Source organism: Oryza sativa, chromosome 7, assembly GCF_034140825.1.
Source record: "Oryza sativa Japonica Group chromosome 7, ASM3414082v1".
NCBI classification, from domain to species: Eukaryota; Viridiplantae; Streptophyta; class Magnoliopsida; order Poales; family Poaceae; genus Oryza; species Oryza sativa.
This window is the reverse complement of record NC_089041.1, coordinates 220496-242654: the sequence shown is the minus strand read 5'-3', so window position 1 is coordinate 242654 and position 22159 is coordinate 220496. Positions and strand designations below refer to the sequence as shown.

The following is a 22159-nucleotide window of genomic DNA, read 5'->3' as shown; positions in this document are numbered from 1 at the left end:
CGTAGGGTCAACAGTCAACGGTGGGCCGATGTTGGCAGAGGGGCAAAATGGAGCGGCGGGTTAGGCGGTGATGGCCGATAGGAGCGGATCAGGTGGCGGGGAGCTGATAGTGATGTGAAGGACGATGAGGCGGGGCACCTTACCACCGACAACTTGAGGAGAAGTAGAGGGGGAGAGGAGGCTAGTCAGGTGGGTCTCGCCAACACCGTCAACCACCTTCCAACCAACCGGCGAGGCTAGGCGACGGGGCATTAGGTGATGGCGGCAAAGGAGGCAGCGACAACGGAGATTAACCGAGTAGGGTATCGAAAGGTTCTGGGGTGTGGTGCTGAGGGAAAACGAAAAAGAGGAGGAATAGATTAGGGTTTGAGTGTCTGCACGAATCTTAATGTGATTTAACGGTTTAAAAATTATAAGATTTTAAGAGATATTTTATATGAGATGTGTAATAGACAGTCCATTATTTAAAAAGTCTGTGGTAGTTGGTGGCTTGGTGCTAGCTATCTATCTCAGTAGTTAATTTCCGGAGGTGCATGTGTAGTAATAGGAGTGTACATATATGAATAAGATGCATGCGTACGTTACGTAGTATGTACGTAGGAATCCCTGGCCGGGCCTACATACCCTGCCCTGCCTGCAACTTAACCTTACCTGATATGAGAGAGACTGATCGATCGATGGCTACCTACTACGACTATGCATATATATGCCCTCTTGTTGATCTCTGCATATATTCATTCGTATATAGCTAGTAGTATATATGTCTCGCTGTTGATATATACTTCCTCCGTTTTAAAATATTTGACATCGTTAAATTTTTGATATATGTTTGACCATTCATCTTATTTAAAAATTTAAGTAATTATTTATTCTTTTCATATCATTTGATTTATTGTTACTTTTTAGTATATGTTTGACCATTCATCTTATTTAAAAATTTAAGTAATTATTTATTCTTTTCATATCATTTGATTTATTGTTAAATATACTTTCATGTGCACATATAATTTTACATATTTCACAAATTTTTTTTGAATAAGACGAACGGTCAAACATGTGCTAAAAAGTCAACGGTGTTAAACATTTTGAAATGGAGGGAGTATATAAAGTACTCCTAGAAAAGATTATATATCTCGTTTGGTTTGGTGTCGATCGAGAGATAGATAGACAGATACGATGTTAGTTGTTTAGGCGCGGGCCGCCGTAGCTTGGAAGGAAAACAAATCGATGGATGGATGAATGCATGCAATTGAAGATATGTCGTCATCCATCCATGGACGGACGTCGTACGCGCGTGCCTCTTGTTGCTATAGCCAGCAAGCAGCTGTGTATACAATACTACAGATGAATCGATCTGTTGCTTCCAAGGCAACAAATTAATACTGTACTACAAAAAGGCCAGCTCGATCTCATATATGCATGCAGCAGGTACTCGGTCGCTATTCCCTTGGTTGTTCAGCCAGCAGCTATACTCAGATCGATATATAGATATTACAGGGTACCGCATGTATGCTTGGATTTTATCAATTTACTGGAAGCAATCAAGTACTGTACATCTATCTCGTTTCAGCATGGCCAGCTAGTAACAATCATATATATTACAATTTGTAAGATCAATGTGTGTTTTGATTCTTATTCTGTGATGAACAATTGGCATCTGTGATTATTGGTTTTGATATTTGGAGATTATCGTCGAAGTGGTTCTGGAGATAATCAATTTTCAGGTGATGATCGGATTCACTGTTATTTTATGTGTCCGGTCCGACCGGGCGGAGGTTGCCGGTCAGACCGGTGCTATGTGTGCGGTCAGACCGGCCAGGCCCACGGTCTGACCGGCTGACGCTGTGTCGGTTTCGGTTTCGGATTGTTTCTTTGGATATCCGTGATTGTTTCATGGTTATGGCTTCTAGATGGATACTATACGTATGTAATACTGTTGTTTGTTACTAATGAGTCAAGTTGGGGATAGCTTGGTCTCGGAATATGGTTTCTTTGTTTGTTTCATGTATAGGTGACTCGATGCCTCGGAAGAGTATTTGCGGTGATGGACCGGGAGTCGGCTTGGTGGTAAGACGATGTCCGTGGTGGTCAGATATCATGCGGGATACTAAGGCTAGAGTTGATACACGTGGTTGGTGAAGATTCCATATGGCATACGATGGAGGTATTGTGTGCGTATGGGATGCGGAGTCGAATTTGGAAAGAGTCCAAATTTGGTACGATTGGTTATGTAAAGTTTCTTTCTTATACTAGAGGGTTTCCTAAGGTGTTTAGGACTCTTAGTATGAGTTTGGTTCATGGCTATAGGCTACCTACCTTATGTATAAATAGAGGGGGAGCGTGAGGCTTCCCGGTATCGCTTTTGTATCGCTTTTCAAAGCATGGAGTTGATAGTTTAGTTAGGGTTTCGAGTTTAGTCGAGATTTTTGTAAGGAGTGCTGTTGTTGCACTTTGTAAACATAGAGAGAAGTAATAAAGTTGTCATCTACTTTGAGAGTTCTTCAATTTGTGTTTCACCGGGTTTCGACGGTCAGACCGGCGACAAGGCGGCGGTCAGACCGGCGGCGTAAGGGCGGTCAGACCGGGGGCGGCTTCAGTCGGCAGCAGACGATCTCGGCGGTTCGACCGATCGATCTACATCGGTCAGACCGACGTACATCAGGTGGTCAGACCGGCTCAACACCTTCGGTCAGACCGCAATCCATCGACTTCGAGGGTAACTTTTATTTCCGCTAAAAGTTTTTGGTTTTTGGGTATACCAACCATTCACCCCCCTCTGGTTGGCTTAGTTCTTGTGTTTCGATCCTACAAGTGGTATCAGAGCCTTGTTTTCTTCTTTGGATTTTTATCGATCTAGAGTTTTTGCCATGACTACTCCCGCTAGGTTTTCAACTAAGCCGCATGTTTTCGATGGAACGGATTTTTCTCATTGGTGTAGTAGGATGCAATCTTACATTATGGCTGAAGATTATGATATTTGAAGAAAAGTTTCTCATCCTTATGTGATTCCTGAAGCTATTAATACTGCTGCTGAAAAAACTGTTTTTGAACAAAATTGCAAAGCTCGCAATATTCTTTTGAGTGGGATTTCTTGTTCGGATTATGATCGTGTTGCTCATCTTCAAACTGCCCATGAGATTTGGATTGCTTTGAGTAATTTTCATCAGGGAACAAATAACATTAAAAAACTTCGTCGTGATCTTTTCAAAAAGGAATATATTAAATTTGAGATGAAACCTGGAGAAGCTTTGGATGACTATCTTTCTAGGTTTAATAAAATTTTGAATGATCTTAGATCTGTTGATTCTTCTTATGATGCTAATTATCCACAATCTGAGATTTCTCGTCACTTTTTGAATGGTCTTGACATGTCTATTTGGGAGATGAAAGTTACATCTATTCAGGAGTCTGTTAACATGTCTACTTTGAGTTTGGATTCGCTTTACACAAAATTGAAAACTCATGAGATGAATATTCTTGCTTGTAAAGTCGATTCTAAGTCTAATGCATTGGTTTCGTCTTTGAGTTCTTTGGATGTTGGTGCTTCTTCATCAACGTCTTCTGTTCTTGCTTTATTTAATGCCATGTCCGATGATCAACTCGAACAGTTCGAGGAGGAGGACTTGGTTTTGTTATCTAACAAATTTTCTCGAGCTATGAAAAATGTTAGGAACAGGAAAAGAGGAGAACCGAATCGTTGTTTTGAGTGTGGAGTACTTGATCATCTTCGCTCGCATTGTCCTAAGCTTGGGAGAGGAAAGAAGGAAGATGATGGTAGAATCAAAGATGATGACATGAACAAGAAGAAGAACATGAAAGAGAAGGAGAAGAAGAAGCATTGTATGCAGTGGTTAATCCAAGAACTCATAAAAGTTTTTGATGAATCGGAAGATGAAGATGAGAGCAAAGGTAAGCAAGTTGTTGATCTAGCTTTTATTGCTCGTAATGCAAGTTTTGATATTAATGAATCTGATGATGATAATGAAGAAAAGCTTAGTTATGATTAACTAGAATATGCTGCTTACAAATTTGCTAAGAAACTTCAAACCTGTTCTATTGTGCTTGATGAGAAGGATCATACGATTGAGATTCTTAATGCTGAAATTGCTAGATTAAAATCTTTGATTCTTAATGATGATAATTGTCAATCTTGTGAAGTTTTATTTTCTGAAATTAATGCTTTGCGAGATGTCAATTCTGTTAATTGCAAGAAATTGGAATTTGAGATTGAAAAATCTAAAAAGTTGGAGTCTTCTTTTGCTCTTGGATTTGCTTTACATGCTCGTGTTGTTGATGAGTTGATTTTGACAACGAACGTTTTGAAAAATACAAAGTTGCTTTTTGTGCAAGTTCATTGGTCAATGCTTCATGTGCAAATAAGGCAAAACAAAACAATGGTGCTTTGATTTCTCAAGATTGCTCAAAGTGTGTTTTGAATGAGATGAAGTTGAAAGATGCTTTAGGGCGTGTTAAACACATGGAAGAGATTGTTAAACAAGATGAGGTGTTTTCTTGCTCAACTTGTAGAAAACAAAAAGGTCTTTTGGATGCTTGCAAAAATTGTGCTATTCTTACTCAGGAGGTTTCTTATTTGAAAAGTTCTTTGCAAAGATTTTCTGATGGTAAAAAGAACCTCAACATGATTCTTGATCAATCTAAGATTAGCACACACAATCGTGGTTTAGGTTTTAATTCTTATGCTCATCATACTAGACATCCTCCTACTGTTTTGGGTGTTGCTAGGAGAGGTGAAATTTTGATTGAAACTGATGTGTTTAAATCTGCTGGCATCATGTTTTCTTTGAATGCATCTTCTTCGAAATCAAATGTTGTGAATGCAAAACCTTCTGTTGTTGCAAAACCATCAATTTCAAAACCATCAATTTTAAAATCATCTACTTCACAAACACGTAGTGAGAAGTACACTTGTTCTTTTTGTGAAAAAGATGGACATTTGGTTGGTTTTTGTTTTAGACTTGCCTATAAACAGAAAAAGGAAAGAGAAATTGCTTTTGCAAAACGACGTTGGCAAAAATCGGGTTTTAATTCGAGGACTACGGTTAGACCGACACTGACCAGTCGGTCAGACCGCAGTTGAACCGGCGGTCAGACCGGTTGCCAGGCCCGGTCAGACCGCAGGTACAGCGGCGGTCAGACCGGCCTCGGGGCAATTTTTCACGAAATTCAACTCAAACTTTTGTGAAGTAAAAAGGTAATTTTTCAAGTAAGTCTGATTCTGATTTTGTTAGTGCATATGTACTTACTGGTTCTACTGGTCGTGTGACTCAGTGTTAGATTCCAAAATTTCTTATTTCTAACCCCAACATAGAGGCCTCGACATCTTCTCGTTCGTAGGTATTTTGGCGGCATGCTCCCCATGAGCATTCAATGTTGAGATGACGATTGCGTTTCATGGTAACATCAATTTATTTTTGGATTGACATATATTTGGTTCTACTTTCTTAATTATTAGCTTTTCATATGCTAGTGTTTGAGGTAGTAGTTTTTGTTAATACGAATGTAGACATGTCAATCCATGAGAATCTTGGTGATATCATTGGCAATTGGATGTCTTTTTCAAAATCTTTGATTTCTTCTTGATTTTTGTTCGGGGAGAATTGGAGGTTATTTTGAGGGGGAGTTAGTGTTTATTCGTGAATCCTTTTGGCATGTTGTGAGGGGGAGTTTGTACCTCATGGTTTTATCAAGCAAAAATATGACAATGAGAAAAAAATTGAGAAAAGAGAGCTTTGTTTATGCATATGGTATTTTCTTGTGCATGTTAGCAATACTTTGAATGTTTATTTGTCTCTAGCATAGCTTGTATGTATTCTAGTCTTTTCATGAGATTTAGATTTTGCTTTTAAGGGAGATGATGCATGACACTTAAATTCTACTTGAATTAAGCAAATATGCAATGTTGATGCTAGCATATGGTTTGATTTATAAATGCTCGATATATATATATGCTTTATTGAATTGTTATTCCTCAAATAGCTTTAATTGCTCATTGTGAAAAAGAGAATAAAAATATGAAAAAGATGAATACCGAATCCTTGGAAACAGTCTTGACGACAAGGATGTATTCGATGTAAGCAAAATAACGGGTGCCGAATCCCTGGAAACAGTCTTGACGACAGGGACGTACCCGGAATAAAAGAGAAAAATATGAGAAAAAGGCTCAAGAAAAGAAAAAAGTTCAAAAATTCTCTTCGTTATTTTGTGCTAAAGGTTATTTGAGAAAGAGTGATAAATGCAATAGGTATATGTGTTTAGTGTTTATTCTTCGATCTATGTGCTTGTTAAGATGTTGCATTATAAATCATTTGAAATCATGAACCCTTATTGTTGATTCAAGCTTAATTGTAAAATCTTTGGTTCATGATTATACTTTAATGCATGCTTGTTCTGTTATAGATGGGTTCATCTTCTTTTCTTGCAACACATGACTTGATATGCTATATGTATGCTAAGCTCTTATACATTAATGAACATAATTCCTATGCTTGATGAAATCATTGTCAAAAGGGGGAGAAGTAAATGTGAAAATTTTTGGATTTTTGGATTTTTGGAGAAGCAAGGTAAATTTTGAGTTGTTGAAAATTGAGAAGAGCATGTTTTTGGTTCAATTGGGAATTTCTTTCTTTTAAAAAGGGGGAGAAGTTTTCTTTTGGATTTTTGAGCACGATGTGTACATTTGTACGAAGTGTGCTTTTTACCGCTTTTGTTTTTATTTTTCCAAACACCAAAACATTTTTGATGAGGTTTGCCAATGTGTTCATCAAGGGGGAGATTGTAAGATCAATGTGTGTTTTGATTCTTATTCTGTAATGAACAATTGGCATCTGTGATTATTGGTTTTGATATTTGGAGATTATCGTAGAAGTGGTTTTGGAGATAATCAATTTTCAGGTGATGATCGGATTCACTGTTATTTTATGTGTCCGGTCCGACCGGGCGGAGGTTGCCGGTCGGACCGGTGCTATGTGTGCGGTCAGACCGGCCAGGCCCGCGGTCTGACCGGCCGACGCTGTGTCGGTTTCGGTTTTGGGTTGTTTCTTTGGATATCCGTGATTGTTTCATGGTTATGGCTTCTAGATGGATACTATACGTATGTAATATTGTTGTTTGCTTGTAACGCTCCGCTTTTCGTGAGTCGTTAAAAACTAATTCGGCAAAATCTTATATGCGAAAATTTCCGTTCTTTGTGTGCGAGTCTAAGTTGTGCCAAGATCTCAATTCAAATCCGTCCTTGATCCCTCTCGTCACCATCAAAAATTGCCTCCTCGAAATTCCTCTTCCGACTCAAGTCTCCAAATCAACTCTGAAATTCTATCCCTCTCTTTGAATCATCGCCAAATACTTCCCCAGATCCAAAATATCCAAAACCCCATCTTGAATCCTCCGTCTACTCCTTCCTCTCATCGAGATCCCAATTCCAAAATCTAAGTCAAATTCCAAGTTCAAATTCTCTTCGAATCAATCTCCTCCGAAAAGTCTATTTTGCCTCCCTCGGATTTTTGTGGGCCGTTTTCTCCTCGGCCCATCTCTCTCCCTCAGCCGCTCCTTCCTCCCTCGCGTGCGCTCGCTCTCTCGTCTTCTTTCTCTCTCTCCGTTTCTCTCTCTCTCCCGTAAAAGCTCTCCCACCGGCGCCGATTTCCCGCCGCCGCCGTTCGAAATCCGGCCGCGCCCTCGCATCCGCGCACGCGCGCTCGTGCATGGCCGACCGCCCGGTCGCCGCCGCGTCGGCCCTGCCGCGCCTACGCCTCCCGGCCCCGCTGCCCTGTCGCGCTGCAGCTGCACGGCCCCGCGCGCGTGCCTGAGCCGCTCCACGCGCGTCCTGCCAAAACCCGGAGGCCGAGCTCTCCCTCTCCCTCCTACTCCCTTCCCGAATCGGCTTGGAGCGAGCCTCTCTTTTCTCCCCCTCCTTTTTCCTTTTGCCCGACCACCATCGGCGTCACCGCCTGCCACCGCCTGGACCACGGGCGCGACCGCCAGCTCGCCGCCCCCACCTTGACCCAGCGTCAGCTCGCCCCGCGCCAGCCGGCGCTGCTCCTCCCGCTCCCGCGGTTCAAATTTCCGCCGCACGATCCACCGCCTTCGCCGTCCAATGCATCCACGCCGTCGCCGCTTTCGCATCGCCCACGAAACCGCCGCTGCCGCCAGCCGAGCGCTTGACCGCCAAGGTCGGTTCTCCCCTTCCAAACCGACATCACCTCACCCCGCGCCTATAAAACCCGAAGCCGAGCTCCCCTTCCCATCTCAATCCCTCCCGCTTCACACTCCTACTCCACCGCGCCATTGTCGCCCTTCCTCTGCTCTCGCCGTCGCCGTCCGCCGCCGAGCACCGGGAAGACCGGTGCGTGCGAGGACGCGTGACGCGGGACTCCGGGCACCCATCTTCCTCCCCTTCCCCGGCCCGAGGCCGGAGAGCTCGCTCCCGCGCTGTCGGCCGCTCGTCACAGCGCCCGTCTCGGCTCGGTAGTGCCTCCCTCCCGTTCCCCTTCCCTGCTCACCCTCGTCCCTTCTAGCTTGCGTGGTAGCTCGGTAGCCCTGCCGAACGCGCGTAGACGCCGCCCCAAGGACCGCCGCCACCCGGCATGGCCCCGCCGCCATTACCGCCCACTCCCGGAGGCCGCCTCTCGTCGCCGGACCTCCACGGCGCCGCTCAGACCCATCCGACCCCGGAAATGAGCTCCTTGAACACCGGAGATGCTCCCGCCGCCTTTAATTGAGTCCTCATCGCCCCTCGAAGATTTCCCCTTCTCTCCGCCGGCGATGGCCGCCGCCGCAATCCACCGTCGTCGGCCCCTCTCACGTCGATTCCTCCCGCCGCCACGCTCCCGGGGATCCCCTTGACCTCCCCCTGGCTGCCCCAAGGCCGTCGGCCTTCTCCCTTGTCTCCGCGCCGTGTCGCCGCTTCCGCCGCCGCATAACGCCGCCGTGCGTGCATCGCCGGTGACCATCGGGTCCCGCGTCCCCGCGTGCGCATCACGGTCGCATACCGTTTCGGCCAGGCCCAAGCTCGCGCCCCCTTGTCCCTTCCCTCGCGCGACCACTTCCCCGATCCGACGAGCTTGGTCGCCGCCGCCAGCCACCGTCGTACCTCCCCCCTCAAATCCGTGCCGTCAAACGGATTCCCCCTGACCTCCTCTAGCTGCCGGCGGTAGCCGCTCGCTCCGGTTCGCCGCCGCTCGCCGGAACGCCTCGCGCGTCGTCGGCCGTCCGATCCCGGGCGCCTCCTCCTCCTCCTCCTCCTCCTCCCCGTTCGTCCCTGCCTGCGTGGCCGGCCACGTGGCAGCCACCTCAGCCCCGGGCCCGCTTGACTGGGTCGAGTCGCGCCCAGTCAGCCTCCTCTCTCCGTCTTCCCTCCTGTGCGCGCGGTCCACGGCAAACCGTGCGGCTGCACGTGGGCCCGCCGCCATCCGTCCACCCGGCGCACCAATCGTGAGCCGCACCCACCAAACCCTAGCACCGCACCCGCGTGCGCTCTCCCCACCATGAACCTTGCCGCCGACATGTGGGCCCCACCCGGGACCCCGCGAGGTGCACCCGGTCCACCGGACCGCTCCCTCCCCCTTCCGCGCGCCCTAATGGGCCGCCTTTCCTGCGCCCGCGCCGGCCCAAATGGCTTGGCCGAGCCTCCTTCGACCCTTGGGCCGCGCCCTTGCCGCCCGAAGAAGTCTAAATCCCATCCCTCCATCCTTTTCTTTTCCAGGGATTTAATAAATCATTTTTCCTTTGTCCCATAAATCAATTCCTTGTTCCAAAATTCCATAAACCATTTCCTTTGGTCCCACATGACAGTGACTGTCAATAATATTCTTGAGAATATTATTTCTATAAATTCCATAAACCATTTCTCCTATTCCAGAAATTCCAATTAAACTTCCAAAATTCATATCACCCACTCCGTAACTCCGATTGACTCCGTTCAACTTCCAGTAATTCCGTAAAATTGAGATCTATTTAATGGCACTACTAATTAGTCTAAATAGGATCTTTCTTTTGGTCCTTGTTTAGGTTTTCGATTGTTTGCGTATAGTTGCGGTTACCGGATTTTCGTCGATCGCGGGTTTTCTCGAAGATTCGTGAAGCTTCGTGAAGACTTTGAGCAAGGCAAGTCACCCTTTGATCAATTGCCCCTATAATTGAAAAGTCATTATTATTTTGTTTGCAACTTGCATTATTAGAATCACACACTTAACTTGCTTGGCCTCGGTTTGCGTGCCAAACCGACGGACCTACCCAGTAGTCGCACTAATTTCCGTAGGTCGTACTACCCTGATTCCTTGTCGCTCCACCCTTGTGGTACCTCGGTATTCGTGCTCTCTGAGCGCGTATACCAAATATCCCACATACACCGTTGCTTGTCGAAAACTTGGGAAATGGGTTTGTGAAGCCTTCAAAACCCGACATGTGGTGTCGATGTGTTTGAAAATAAAATGAATTGTGAAAACTCGCGATGCGGGGGTTGTGCCTATGTGGCACTGTCCCGTATTCGCATATAAGGACCGATTCCTGTGGGAAACTCATCGAACATAATCAAAGTGCAACCACAAGGTGGAATGGGACACCCTGGCTAAGTAGCTAGTCGGTTCAGGGAAACCTCGCATGCCAATAGTTGGGAACGCCGGGGCGGGGTCGGTTGGAGCCAAACCGGGTTCCTGGTAAGGCAAGAACGCGAAGCTTGCCAGATTACCGATCGAGGTGGTTGGAGTTTGATTTGTGCACGCCTAAAATGGCCTATGTTTATGTGAGGATTTGATCCTTCTATGTGGCATGAGGTAACCCTGGGTCGGCTTGGGAAATGCTTTGTCGCGAACCTCTGACACCGGCCAGTGTCTGGAGTGAGTTCGTGTCTTGTGGGTAAAGTGTACCCCTCTGCAGAGGTTAACTAACTGTTCGAACAGCCGTGCCCACGGTCATGGGCGGATGTGAGGTGGTTCCCGTTGCGTAGATTTGTTTGCCTGTGCTTTGTAAAAAGTTGTTGTGGTGTGGGAATCGTAACCAGAATCAGCCTATGTGGCAGATGGATGACCTGAGTGATCAGAAACGAATCTGTGTGATTCGGGATGTCTGCGGGCATCATAGACTAGGCTTCCCGAGTGGAAGCAGATTGTTGTGCTGCTGGGCAGCTGGACTCTGGGAGTCCGAGAAAATGAAAAAGGCTCTGGGAGCCGATTAATCAAGTGGAATGGCTCTGGGAGCCGAGAAGTAATGATCTGACCCGGGAGGTCGGTACATTACTAAATGAGCTGTTGAAAAGCATCTCTTAAAGTCGAATCGAGACGCAAGTCTCTTTTCGCCCAAACTTAGAAAGAAATAAATCACTTAGTGATTTCAAAATATCTTCAAATAAAAGATTTGCAAAACAACCTTGCCTCTCTTCCAAGCTTGCATTAAACACCTAAGTTCCCGTGACTTGCTGAGTACGAAAGTACTCACCCTTGCTCTACATAAATATATATAGTTCCTCCGCCCTGAAGAGAAGATAAAGTGAAGTGAAGATTAGGGTTTCGTCCTGGTTCCCAGCCGTCGCCTGTGGTGTCGGGTGTTAGACCGTTGGTTCCGCTGCTGCTGCTGTTGTTGGTGTTCGCCTTGTCCGTGTCGTCGGTTGCATTCTCGGGCTGTCTGAGCTGCAACCTAAGTTAAGGTAAATAAGTCCTCTATTTATTTTAAGGATTTGCAATGATTCATATTTGTCACCGTGGGTACCAGCACTATGTCCTGGGACTAGTACGAGATCGCGGTTTCGTAGGAAGCGGTTCGCGCCGTTTTTCCTACGACACGCTCCTATCAGGTGCCGTTGTGCGGCGGTGTCGGATTGGGGTGTGACAAGAGAGGTGTAACATCCCGGCCTAGGGCTTAATAGGATTAATAGAATACTCATATCAACAAGTTGCAACTTCTTTTCCGGAAGCCAATCTCCAAAGAACTTCAAGGTTAAGCGTGCTTGGCCTGGAGCAATTTGGGATGGGTGACCGACCGGGAAATTCTTCCCGGGTACACACGAGTGAGGACAAAGTGTGCAGAAAATACGTCTGTGAGGGCAGTCTATGACCTATGAAAGCTATCAGATATAAGCGGGCCCGGCCTGGGGGAAGGCGGGACGTTACAAAATGGTATCAGAGCCGACTCTCGTGAAAGTCTATGACCTATGAAAGCTATCAGATATAAGCGGGCCCGGCCTGGGGGAAGGCGGGACGTTACAAAATGGTATCAGAGCCGACTCTCGCGGTTTCACGGGCGCGTAGAAAAGACATGTGTGGCTCGCGGTTTCACGGGCGCGTAGAAAAGACATGTGTTGGTCTGTGAGGGCAGTCTATGACCTATGAAAGCTATCAGATATAAGCGGGCCCGGCCTGGGGGAAGGCGGGACGTTACAAAAACTCATATCAACAAGTTGCAACTTCTTTTCCGGAAGCGAACTTCAGGGTTAAGCGTGCTTGGCCTGGAGCAATTTGGGATGGGTGACCGACCGGGAAATTCTTCCCGGGTGCACACGAGTGAGGACAAAGTGTGCAGAAAAGCATGTGTTGGTCTGTGAGGGCAGTCTATGACCTATGAAAGCTATCAGATGTAAGCGGGCTGTGAGGGCTGTCTATGACCTATGAAAGCTATCAGATGTAAGCGGGCCCGGCCTGGGGGAAGGCGTGTCCGTGGTGGTCAGATATCATGCGGGATACTAAGGCTAGAGTTGATGCACGTGGTTGGTGAAGATTTCGATCCTACACAATTAACCAGATGCATTTCGATATAATTAACCCCCCTCCCACCTAACCACGCACATCCAAATTCGAATCAAGAAATGCGTGAAAAACCAATAATTGGTAGTACTACCAAACACTTGGGAGTGGATTTTGATCCCTCGAGAGAATGTCCCTTCGTTGTTTACATGTCACTCAAATGGTTATAAAAAAATTGAGAAAATGTATTAATATGTGACATATCATTTCACAAACATGAAAATTCAAATTCAACTTCTGCATCTCGCAACCAAAAAAACAAATTTAACTGTAATATATGTTAACTAGCTCTAGCTTATTTTTTTTTTTCATTGCGAGATGTAGAAGTTAATTTGAACTTGAATGTTTTTGGAGTGATATATCACATGTTAATACATCTTTTCAATTTTTTTCATAATTATTTGAGCATGCAAACAATGAGGGAATATTCCCTCGAGGGATCAAAATAATTTCCCCCAAACACTCCAGAATGCATTGTGCAAGAAATAAAAGAATTGATCTCACCCACAAGTTGGACTGCTAGAGTACATGCAGTACATAATCAAAACAGCCCGATGCATTGGCCCATCAGTTGAGTGGTCACTGTGGGCCTCGGCCTGCCGCCTGATCCAGCTACTTTTTAATCGTCTTCATCGACGGGGGTGCAGGCTGTGCAGCCCAAACCCGGCCAGATTGGATAAATGTATTTCGACTAAGGAGATTAAATATATGTATTTCCAACTAAGCGAAAATTAGAGGAGTTTTATGGTACACTATACTTGTAATATATACTTGCACTATAAATAATCTAACGGTGTGGGTTCATCCAATCTTCTTTTTACAGTATAAATTGTGAAGGGTATATTTGTCTTTCCATATTTTTTACGGGGGATATTTTTGTATTTTCGCGTTCTATTCTTTAGTCAGATCCGGATAGTGAGAAAGGGACTCGTCCCATGCGCTACTGCCGCCGGCGACAGCCACCGCGTCGCGCCCCAGCCGGCTCGCCGCTGACAGCCACCATGATCAAGCGCCGCCACACTCGCATGCTATCACGTATGGGGAGAGAGGAAGGGGAAGCAGCACAGAGCACTGGAGCAGCAACATCAGCTCTGCAGTTGCTGTGTGTCTCTGAGATAGTTGAACGAGTGTTGGTGATTCTTCAGAGTTCAGGCTAGCGTGCAAGATGGAGGTAGATGTGTGTCGTTAATGGCTTACGGCATCTGAACTACGATGTACTGAATACTGTTTCAATTGGAAGGAATCGCTCTGCCTCCACGCGCGCTCGTCCGTCGACAATCGATTCGCCGCCACGCACAATGTATTCCGAAGAAGCGCTGCTGCTCTAGCTGAACGTACTACGAGATCCAGAACTAATACCAACTAAACAACCCGTCCGAGATTAACTCCGGGTGCAAATAAATCTCAAATTCAAATTACTAAACAGACCTTTCTATATTTTTCACAAATACCAAACTTACCCTTCTATATACTGCAATAATATAATTACAGTAGAATATACCGTAAAGAGCAAATCTACGGTCCTTTAGGAGGTAAAGGTACCAAAAATTTAGTGTAAAATTTGGTATCTCATAGTACCTAGGTACTAAGAGGTACTAACTTTATAATAGAAAAAGTGATACCTCATGGTACCTCCTCAAGAACAGTAAAATTGCTTTACCGTAAAAGTTTTCGAAAATTAAGGTGCATTTTGGTTCCCTTGATGAATATGATTTGTATCCCTCAAAAGCACCTACAACCGGGTTTAAAGCAGTCTCCCTCAACCATCAATCAATAGTACTAGTACGAAAAGTTTATCTAGGTCTTTATTGGATCTTGGATGACAAGACAAATCAAGAGACTAATAAATTTATTGAAGATAAGTGTAAGCCTAGTTTCCATCATGTGTTGAAAGATGTAAGTATATATACCCTCATAAACAAATGCAAGCAACAAAGGACACTCGAAGGAGTTTAACTTTTTTTTTCTTTTGAACTTGAGTCTTAGGAAAGCCGTAGAATTAAAAGAGGTTTATGTCTACTCCATCCGTCCCATAAAAAACCAATCTAGTACTAGATGTGACATATCCTAGTACGTATGTCCAGATTCGTAGTACTATAATATATCACATTTAGTATTAGGTTGATTTTTTAGGAATGGATAGAGTAAGTATCATGTTGGTGTCTAGGTGCTCAATGTGCATTTTTTGTCCTTAGAGAGAGACACATGTCACCACACTTATATGGGAAAATGAGCTCAGAGTTAAAAGGACGGGTTACCAAAGACTCTAGTACCGTATGTTAGGCGGCGCATGCCTACCAGAGACTTCAGTACTTGTAACCAGAGACTCTGGTCTTCTATTTGGTTTGCTTCCAAGGCTCTGTTTGTAAATTTTAAAATTTTGAGAAGCAGCTGGTGAGAAGCTAGCTGGTAAGAATTTGGAGAAACTGGAAAACCCAGTTTCTAGCTTCTAGTCCATTTTCTAGATTCTACAACTACAGCTTTTTAGAATCTGAGTGAAAATATATACTGTTTAGGGGAGCTTCTGGCAGCTGCAGCTTCTATAAGAATCTTCAACTGCTCTCCCAAACAGACCCCAAATGTCACCAAATACTCCGATTCAGAAGAACCTCCAGTGTTCAAATATATACATGTATGTGCTTGTTTAAACTATGATCATTTTGGAGCCACGTACACATTGAAAAGAAAAGTCACAATGAATGTTCAAATAATTCCGACGGATATATATTAGCTGCTATGAAATCTGCAAGCTAAGGGCAAATAAGGAAAAAATAATGCATATACATACACTGCTAAGGCAATGAAATGTGTGTACATGCATATAGATCGATGCAGTAGCAAGCTAGCAATAAGTAAGCAAAGTGCAGCTTAATTAATTATTGGCTAGGTACATGCATATTGTGGCGATGAAAAATGCATAGTGGATCGAGTATAATGCATTATAGCAGTGGTGATTTGATATATATAGTAGGAGTAGGGCGGGTATGTAGGTCAGGTGGATCTATCTATCGGGTTCGAAAGCGGTGCAGTCCAATCTTGCGGCCTGTGCTCCTGACGTCCTCCATGATCTGCTTCCTGTACTCGCCGAAGGTGAAGCTCCGGTAATGGGCATCGTCGTCGTGGACATGGCTGCTGCTTGGGATGATGAGCGTGTGGTAGGAGGGGCAGAGGAAGAAGGCCATGGAGAAGCGCTCCAGCGTGGCGTTGGCCATCACCCTGTGCTCCACGCTCTTGTACACATCGTTGCTCCACGCCTGCAGGAGGTCGCCGACGTTGACGATGAGGGTGCTGGGGCTGGGCTTCACGGCCACCCACCTGCCGCCCTTGAGCAGCTGGAGGCCGCCGACGGTGTCCTGCTGCTGGTGCACGATGGTGAGCAAGTCGCTGTCCGTGTGCGGGCACAGCCCGAAGCCCCCCATGGCCATGGCGCACGGTGGGTACCGGTTCAGCCGCAGGAAGCACGTCTCCTCCCGCGTCGTCACCATCGTCTCGCCCTCGCCGGCGCCCGGCAGCCCTCTCATCAGGATCTCTGCCAGCTTCTGCGCCAGCTCGTACATCGCCCTCGACACCTCCTCGATCACCGCCCTGGCCCTGATGCTCGTGCTGGGCCTGGGCGTCGTCATTGGGATGTGATAGGCCTCCGACCACGACAGCTGCTCCAGGCACTTGGCCGTCGGCGTTCCCCACCGGTAGCTCTCCGGCGAGAAGCCGAGCAGCCTCTCGGTCACCTTCTCCTGGAAGGGCCGCCGGAACACGGCCACCTGTGCGTCGTGCAGCTCGCGCAGCAGCGCCTGCGGCACGCCGTGGTTGGTCACCTGGAAGAAGCCCCATTCCGACGCCGCACGCACCATGTCTGCGCGGCACACCTGCTCCGCCTCCATGAGCCCCGCGAGGTCGATCACAGGGAGCTCGCACTCGTCGACGTCGATGGCGCCCATGTCCATGTCCAGGCGGTGCTGCTCCACGAACAGGTGCTTGTACGTGCTCATCAACGGCGGGTTCGAGTTGGAGTCGTAGTCGTGCTCCTCCATTAATTATTAACTCCGCCCTGCCTGCATGCGCCTTAATCAATTCCCACGTCTTGTGCTGGGTTACCAAAAGAAATTACTATTATTCCTCATTTCTGACAAAATTAATTAAACTGCTTAGAAAAATGCATGCGGCGAACTTGCATGAATCCATATGATGTTAATTCTCTTGTTCTTTGTATCATCCTATACGTCAAAATTAAATAAACATGATGTGTCGTATACGTCAAAATAAATATACAACTAATTAATCGGAGCAAAATAAGTTTCGATGGAATTTGACACCGCTGAATAGTTTAATGTGAGAACTCACTACGTGGCACTAGTTCATAGTTCGCTTTAGCTAGTTATGGCAGCTGCTGCTTAGCACCAACAATACCATTAGTCTTCTACTAGCTTGCAGCTTCCACTGTTCCTCTAGAGAAGCTGCAGCAGTCTAAATTAAAGGTGCCACATAAGGTTAAGATTTCTCTTTGCTACCTTCGTCGTGGAGTTGTGCTAACCAACAACAATCTATGTAAACGTAGTTGGCAAGGCAATCAAAATTATTGCTTTTATCACAACAAAAAGATAATTAAACACATGTTCTTTGATTGCTGTTTTGCTAACTTAGTCTAGTCTATCATATATGTCGCATCAAGAATTACTCCACAACATATATAGTATTTTATACAAGTTTACTTGTTGGCTTTGGAGAGTTCAAAAAAATTTGCAACCATATGTTCCGTTAGGAACGACTGCTGTTTTTGTCCCTTTAGTCATGCAAAAATGATATTGGTTTTTACAGAAAATTATTTTTTCTCTTTTGTATGTTGTTTACTTAATTATCCATTAGTTGCACAATTGAGTTATACTTAAAAAATTGGGTTCGTGGAATTTGGTTATTGTGGGGTGTCTATGCTTAGACTAAGCGGCCAAGGAAATTCTTTTACTCAAAAATATGGGTGGCGATCTAATCTTAGAAGTGATGGTTCGTAATACTTCATCTGCTTCCTTTTCTTGTAAACTTTTGGATGTGTGTGTGTTTTGGTTGTGTGCATCATAGTTATATAGTTATATAGAGGTCATAAGTGTGTTAGTGGTTTTGTATCATCTTGATATAATTAGCTGAGTTAAATAAAAACTTCTATTATTTTCTAAAGAAAATGTAGGAATATACAATAATCACTACCAGAATATGTGAATATCCCAAGTGTGTTTTCATAGGCATAACGTCACAAGAACAAGACGATCGTTGTAGGCGAACGCTCCCAGAATCAACGGCGATTCTTTTGTCTGATCGATACTGCTTTCAAATAAAATTACACCTGCATATACTTTCCAAAATTGTTTTGTCTGATCATCGATCAGGTCATGCAGCTGCTCCCAAGCAGACGACTACTTGCATTGTTACATGCGTTAACTAGTCCTAGTTTTTTTGGACTTTTCGCCGATCTATACTAGTGATCAATAATACCTTGTCATGCGTTCATGTGATCACGTACGATCGAATATAATACACATTTAATTACCAACTTATATATATCTACATTGAGATTCACCAAGCATATGCATGCATATGGGATACTACCATCACCAATGTAGTATATATTCACATCGATCTTGGCTCAATATATCAATAATTCTCTTGTCTTGTCGTCGTCAGGAAACGTGCATATATATATATAGTACTCATGCATCAAACCAATCTATGAACATCAATATATATTAATATTATCCTAAGCCTGTAAGAGCTAGTAACACATCCATATCCAACAGAAGACATTATTAGGCGTAACATGCTAGGGATCCCACAATTTACTTCAAATAAGGGTAAACGATGTACTTGCATTTCTGGCCATTATCAGATCGATGATCTTCGCTTAGCTAGAGCACTTGAAATAACACAAGCGCCAGCATATATATTAATTACAATTAATCATATGAATAGTTACTCTTTTAATTAAAACCAGCACAGTTGCATGCTAACTGAAAATTGATCGACCATATGCTAATGTATCCCCTAGCTTCTCTCTACTTTCGTTAACAACTACTAACCAAAGTCTAATTTCGATATAGCTATCTTAGCTTTATCAGCTTTTATATGAAACAAATTAAGACTAGCTATATATGTGTGTAATATTAAGCTTTTTACAAATATTTTTTATAAGCAACTCAGCATTGATATCCCAGGACAAAATTATTGGCATCTGCATAAGGCCGAACATATATATATATATATATATATGTATATATATATATATGTATATATATATATATATGTATATATGTATATATATATATATACGTACATATATATACATATATATGTATATATACATATATATACATATATACATATATATATGTATACATATGTACATATATGTATATATATATACATATGTACATATATGTATATATATATGTATATGTATATATATATATATATATATACACCCTTCGTCCTTTGACAAAGAAAAATTGTCGATCAAAAGTCTAATGCATGTACGTCTTGTTCAATTTTGCAACTCAAACAAAAAAGTTGTGAACTCATAAAACAAATTAAATATTCTAGCAAAAAAAAACAAAGTGGTCAATTTTTTTAAAAAAAATTCTCCTAAGGAAGCACAAACACTATATCAAAAAAAAATGGAATTCTGGACCTATATATAAATTAATTAACCTAGGAACAATGCTTGTTTCAATGTCATCTTTTATTTCAGAAAAAATAAATAATTATTGTGATTTAATTAAGTTCCAAAAACTATAGATCCCAAAAAAAACTCAACAAACATGCAAAACCAATTGAGCGCAATAAATTAACATTATCCCTGTTTAATGGAAAATTACCTACTTAGGGGGGCCTCGATCCCCTAGTTTTTCTAGGTCAAGAAAATCAAACCCAGCTGGAGGGGGGTTCTCCTTCCTCCCGACTGTATATCTCGCATGTGTATTCTATCATTTCTCAAATACAATAAAACAATTAATCATGAAAAATTCTGAACAAAATGAAAAAAATAGATAATAATGAAATTAAAAAAATCATGTCTAAACTCATCCTACAAATTAAGAGAAAAAGAGAGAAACAAAACGGTAATGAATGGTGCAAATAGGTTAGATTTGTCATTTTTCCCTCAATATGTGTGTTGAATTTGATCCTAAAATTGGTATATTTAGATTAATCTTGTACCAAATCATCAGTTTTTCTCAAAAAAAAATTCATGATGAACTTAAGGCTTTATTTTTTCTTGGGTAGACTGTAGACATGATGAACTTGAGAGAATTCATAGGAAATTACATGCATGTAGACTAATCAAGGACAGCATGCACATAAGAAGAAAAGATGGGGGTGGCAGTGGGGTTAACGATCGATTGCAAGGAGTAATAACAAGATTATTGGCGGCATAGGAGTATGCAGTAGTGTTTTGCAGCACATGATCATGAATGTGCTGGCTAGCTAGCTAGCTGATCGACTCGCTCCTGGCTCCTGCATGCCATGTGCATGCGGCTCGACTGAGTAAAATTGTACTCCACTAATTAAGATTGATTGTTGTATGGCATCTAGATGTAGAAAATACTTTCTGTCTCCAATAGTATGTTCTTGTTCTCAATTAATCCACATGCATGTACTGTATACTCGCTCGAGCCTAGCAACAAGATGATCGAGTCTCAGTTTCGTTGTTGTTACGTACTGATCAAGGGCCAGTAACCATTCCTGACTAACTAACTTTTATGTATATGTATATGTGATGCATGTTAATTTTCTTTTTTTCAGGGGCGCGATGCATATTATTAATTTTATAGTTCATGATCTATCAATCGTACTCGTACGGAGTACGTATATATTGTCGATGCATGCATTCAGGTGCAGAATTAAAACAATATATTGTCAGGAGGTGCAAAATTAAATTAATTGGTTGATGCATTCATGCATGTATAGCTAGCTAGACTTGTCTATATATATACCGTATGTGCAGAATTGAAGAGCTGGAAAATTAAACATGAATGCATGGAAGAAACAATTAACTACTAGCTAGCGTACTGCAGGGATCACAGATCAATAAACTTGCAGAGATAGATGTTAATGGGTTAATTAGTATCGATCAAACAAACCTGGCTATTGATTAGCAGCAGTACGTCGACCCGGCCGGCGGGGGCTCTAGCTAGCTCTAATTTGTGTCTGTTTTCCCGATCGATGATACTATTAGCTAGCTAGCATCGATCATAGATCGATCTATATATGAACTTGCTAACTAGTAGCTACTATCGATCTCCTGCGATTCATGCAAATGAGATTGTTGTTAGAGAGCTAGGTAGCTTGTTGTTTTTGTGCGGTAGTAGGTAGAAGGTTCAGGTCTGGCCGTGGGTGTGTATAAGCTTAGCTAGCTGGTTGCCAATAAGATCAAGTGAAGCAGCAACCAATAATTGCAGGGAAGGAATTAGGAACACAGTGGAAGAAGGAAGGGATATGCATGCTTTGGTAGATATATAACCCAACCAACCAACCAACCCCAGGAGAGCTGATCGAGGCTGAAAAATGAAGGAATATAAGGAGTATATTACAGATGCAGTACAACAAGCTAGCTAGGAGATGAAACGTGTGGCGTGCCGCCACTGAACGTTGAGGCCCGCGCATCCTCTAGCTTGGAGTTCCTCCTCCGGCCTCCTCTGTACTGCAGCAGTGTATCTGTATGTATGCATGTATCTTCTTCAACTCCTCGATCCATACATATATGATCTGCATCTATCAACAACAAGCATCAAGTGTACGTACTACGTCAATAATTAAGGCCAAGGCTCTCCGTCCATTTTAATTGGGGCCGGCCATTAGAATGGGCCATTGAATTAGTACGGAGTATATCGATTAGTTGGTCACTTTAGCAGACGTCTCATCAGTCAATCGCATCCATCATCATCTCTCTCTCGCTATCTCTCTCTCTCTCTCTCCCACCAAGCTTTTGCTGTACGCGGTAGCTGTTGTTCGAGTGTCAATCCTGCAGCCACGGCAAGGATCAGATATCCTCTGAACTGCACTGCATCGATTAGATGATCAGATATAAGTGGCTATTAACCAAGCAACAATTAATCAATCTTAATTATACATGTGTGTCATGCCGACTAAATTTAGTAACCCCTTTTCTTCTTCCATTGGCCCGCCCTGGATTTTCTATAGGCACCATCTGCTGCCGCCTAACACGTGTGCACAAAATCCACCTCATATATCCTATTTTCTTTTAAAGGAAGGATAAAAGCTTTTTCACTTTTATATTGATAGAGAAGAAGAAAAAACCCTCAAAGCAAAGTAATATTACAGGGCGTAAGTAAGAAAAAAAAAGACACGTAAAAAGGCCAAAGGGGCTACTCTCAGTGGGGGATGATCTCTACGAATTTTTGTTGCTC

The 22159-nt window shown here is 43.6% G+C and overlaps 1 protein-coding gene across 3 annotated transcripts; it reads right to left on the bottom strand.

Annotated features, from left to right (window-relative positions):
• Positions 1 to 15445: 15445 nt before the first annotated feature.
• LOC4342182 (gibberellin 2-beta-dioxygenase 5-like) lies at positions 15446 to 21276 on the bottom strand. 3 transcript variants are annotated; one of them, XM_015790057.3, is made up of 3 exons: positions 20873 to 21276; positions 19610 to 19714; positions 15446 to 16835 (listed from the first exon to the last, which is right to left on the bottom strand). In XM_015790057.3, exon 3 carries the CDS (start codon positions 16778 to 16780, stop codon positions 15755 to 15757), a length of 1026 nt encoding a protein of 341 aa, XP_015645543.1. In that variant the 5' UTR covers positions 16781 to 16835; positions 19610 to 19714; positions 20873 to 21276; the 3' UTR covers positions 15446 to 15754. The 3 variants fall into 3 exon arrangements, with proteins under 3 accessions (XP_015645543.1, XP_015645542.1, XP_015645546.1); XM_015790056.3 differs by lacking the exon at positions 19610 to 19714 and having other exon boundaries at positions 20873 to 21264; XM_015790060.3 differs by lacking the exon at positions 19610 to 19714 and having other exon boundaries at positions 15446 to 16801; positions 20873 to 21114.
• Between the last annotated feature and the right edge of the window lie 883 nt (positions 21277 to 22159).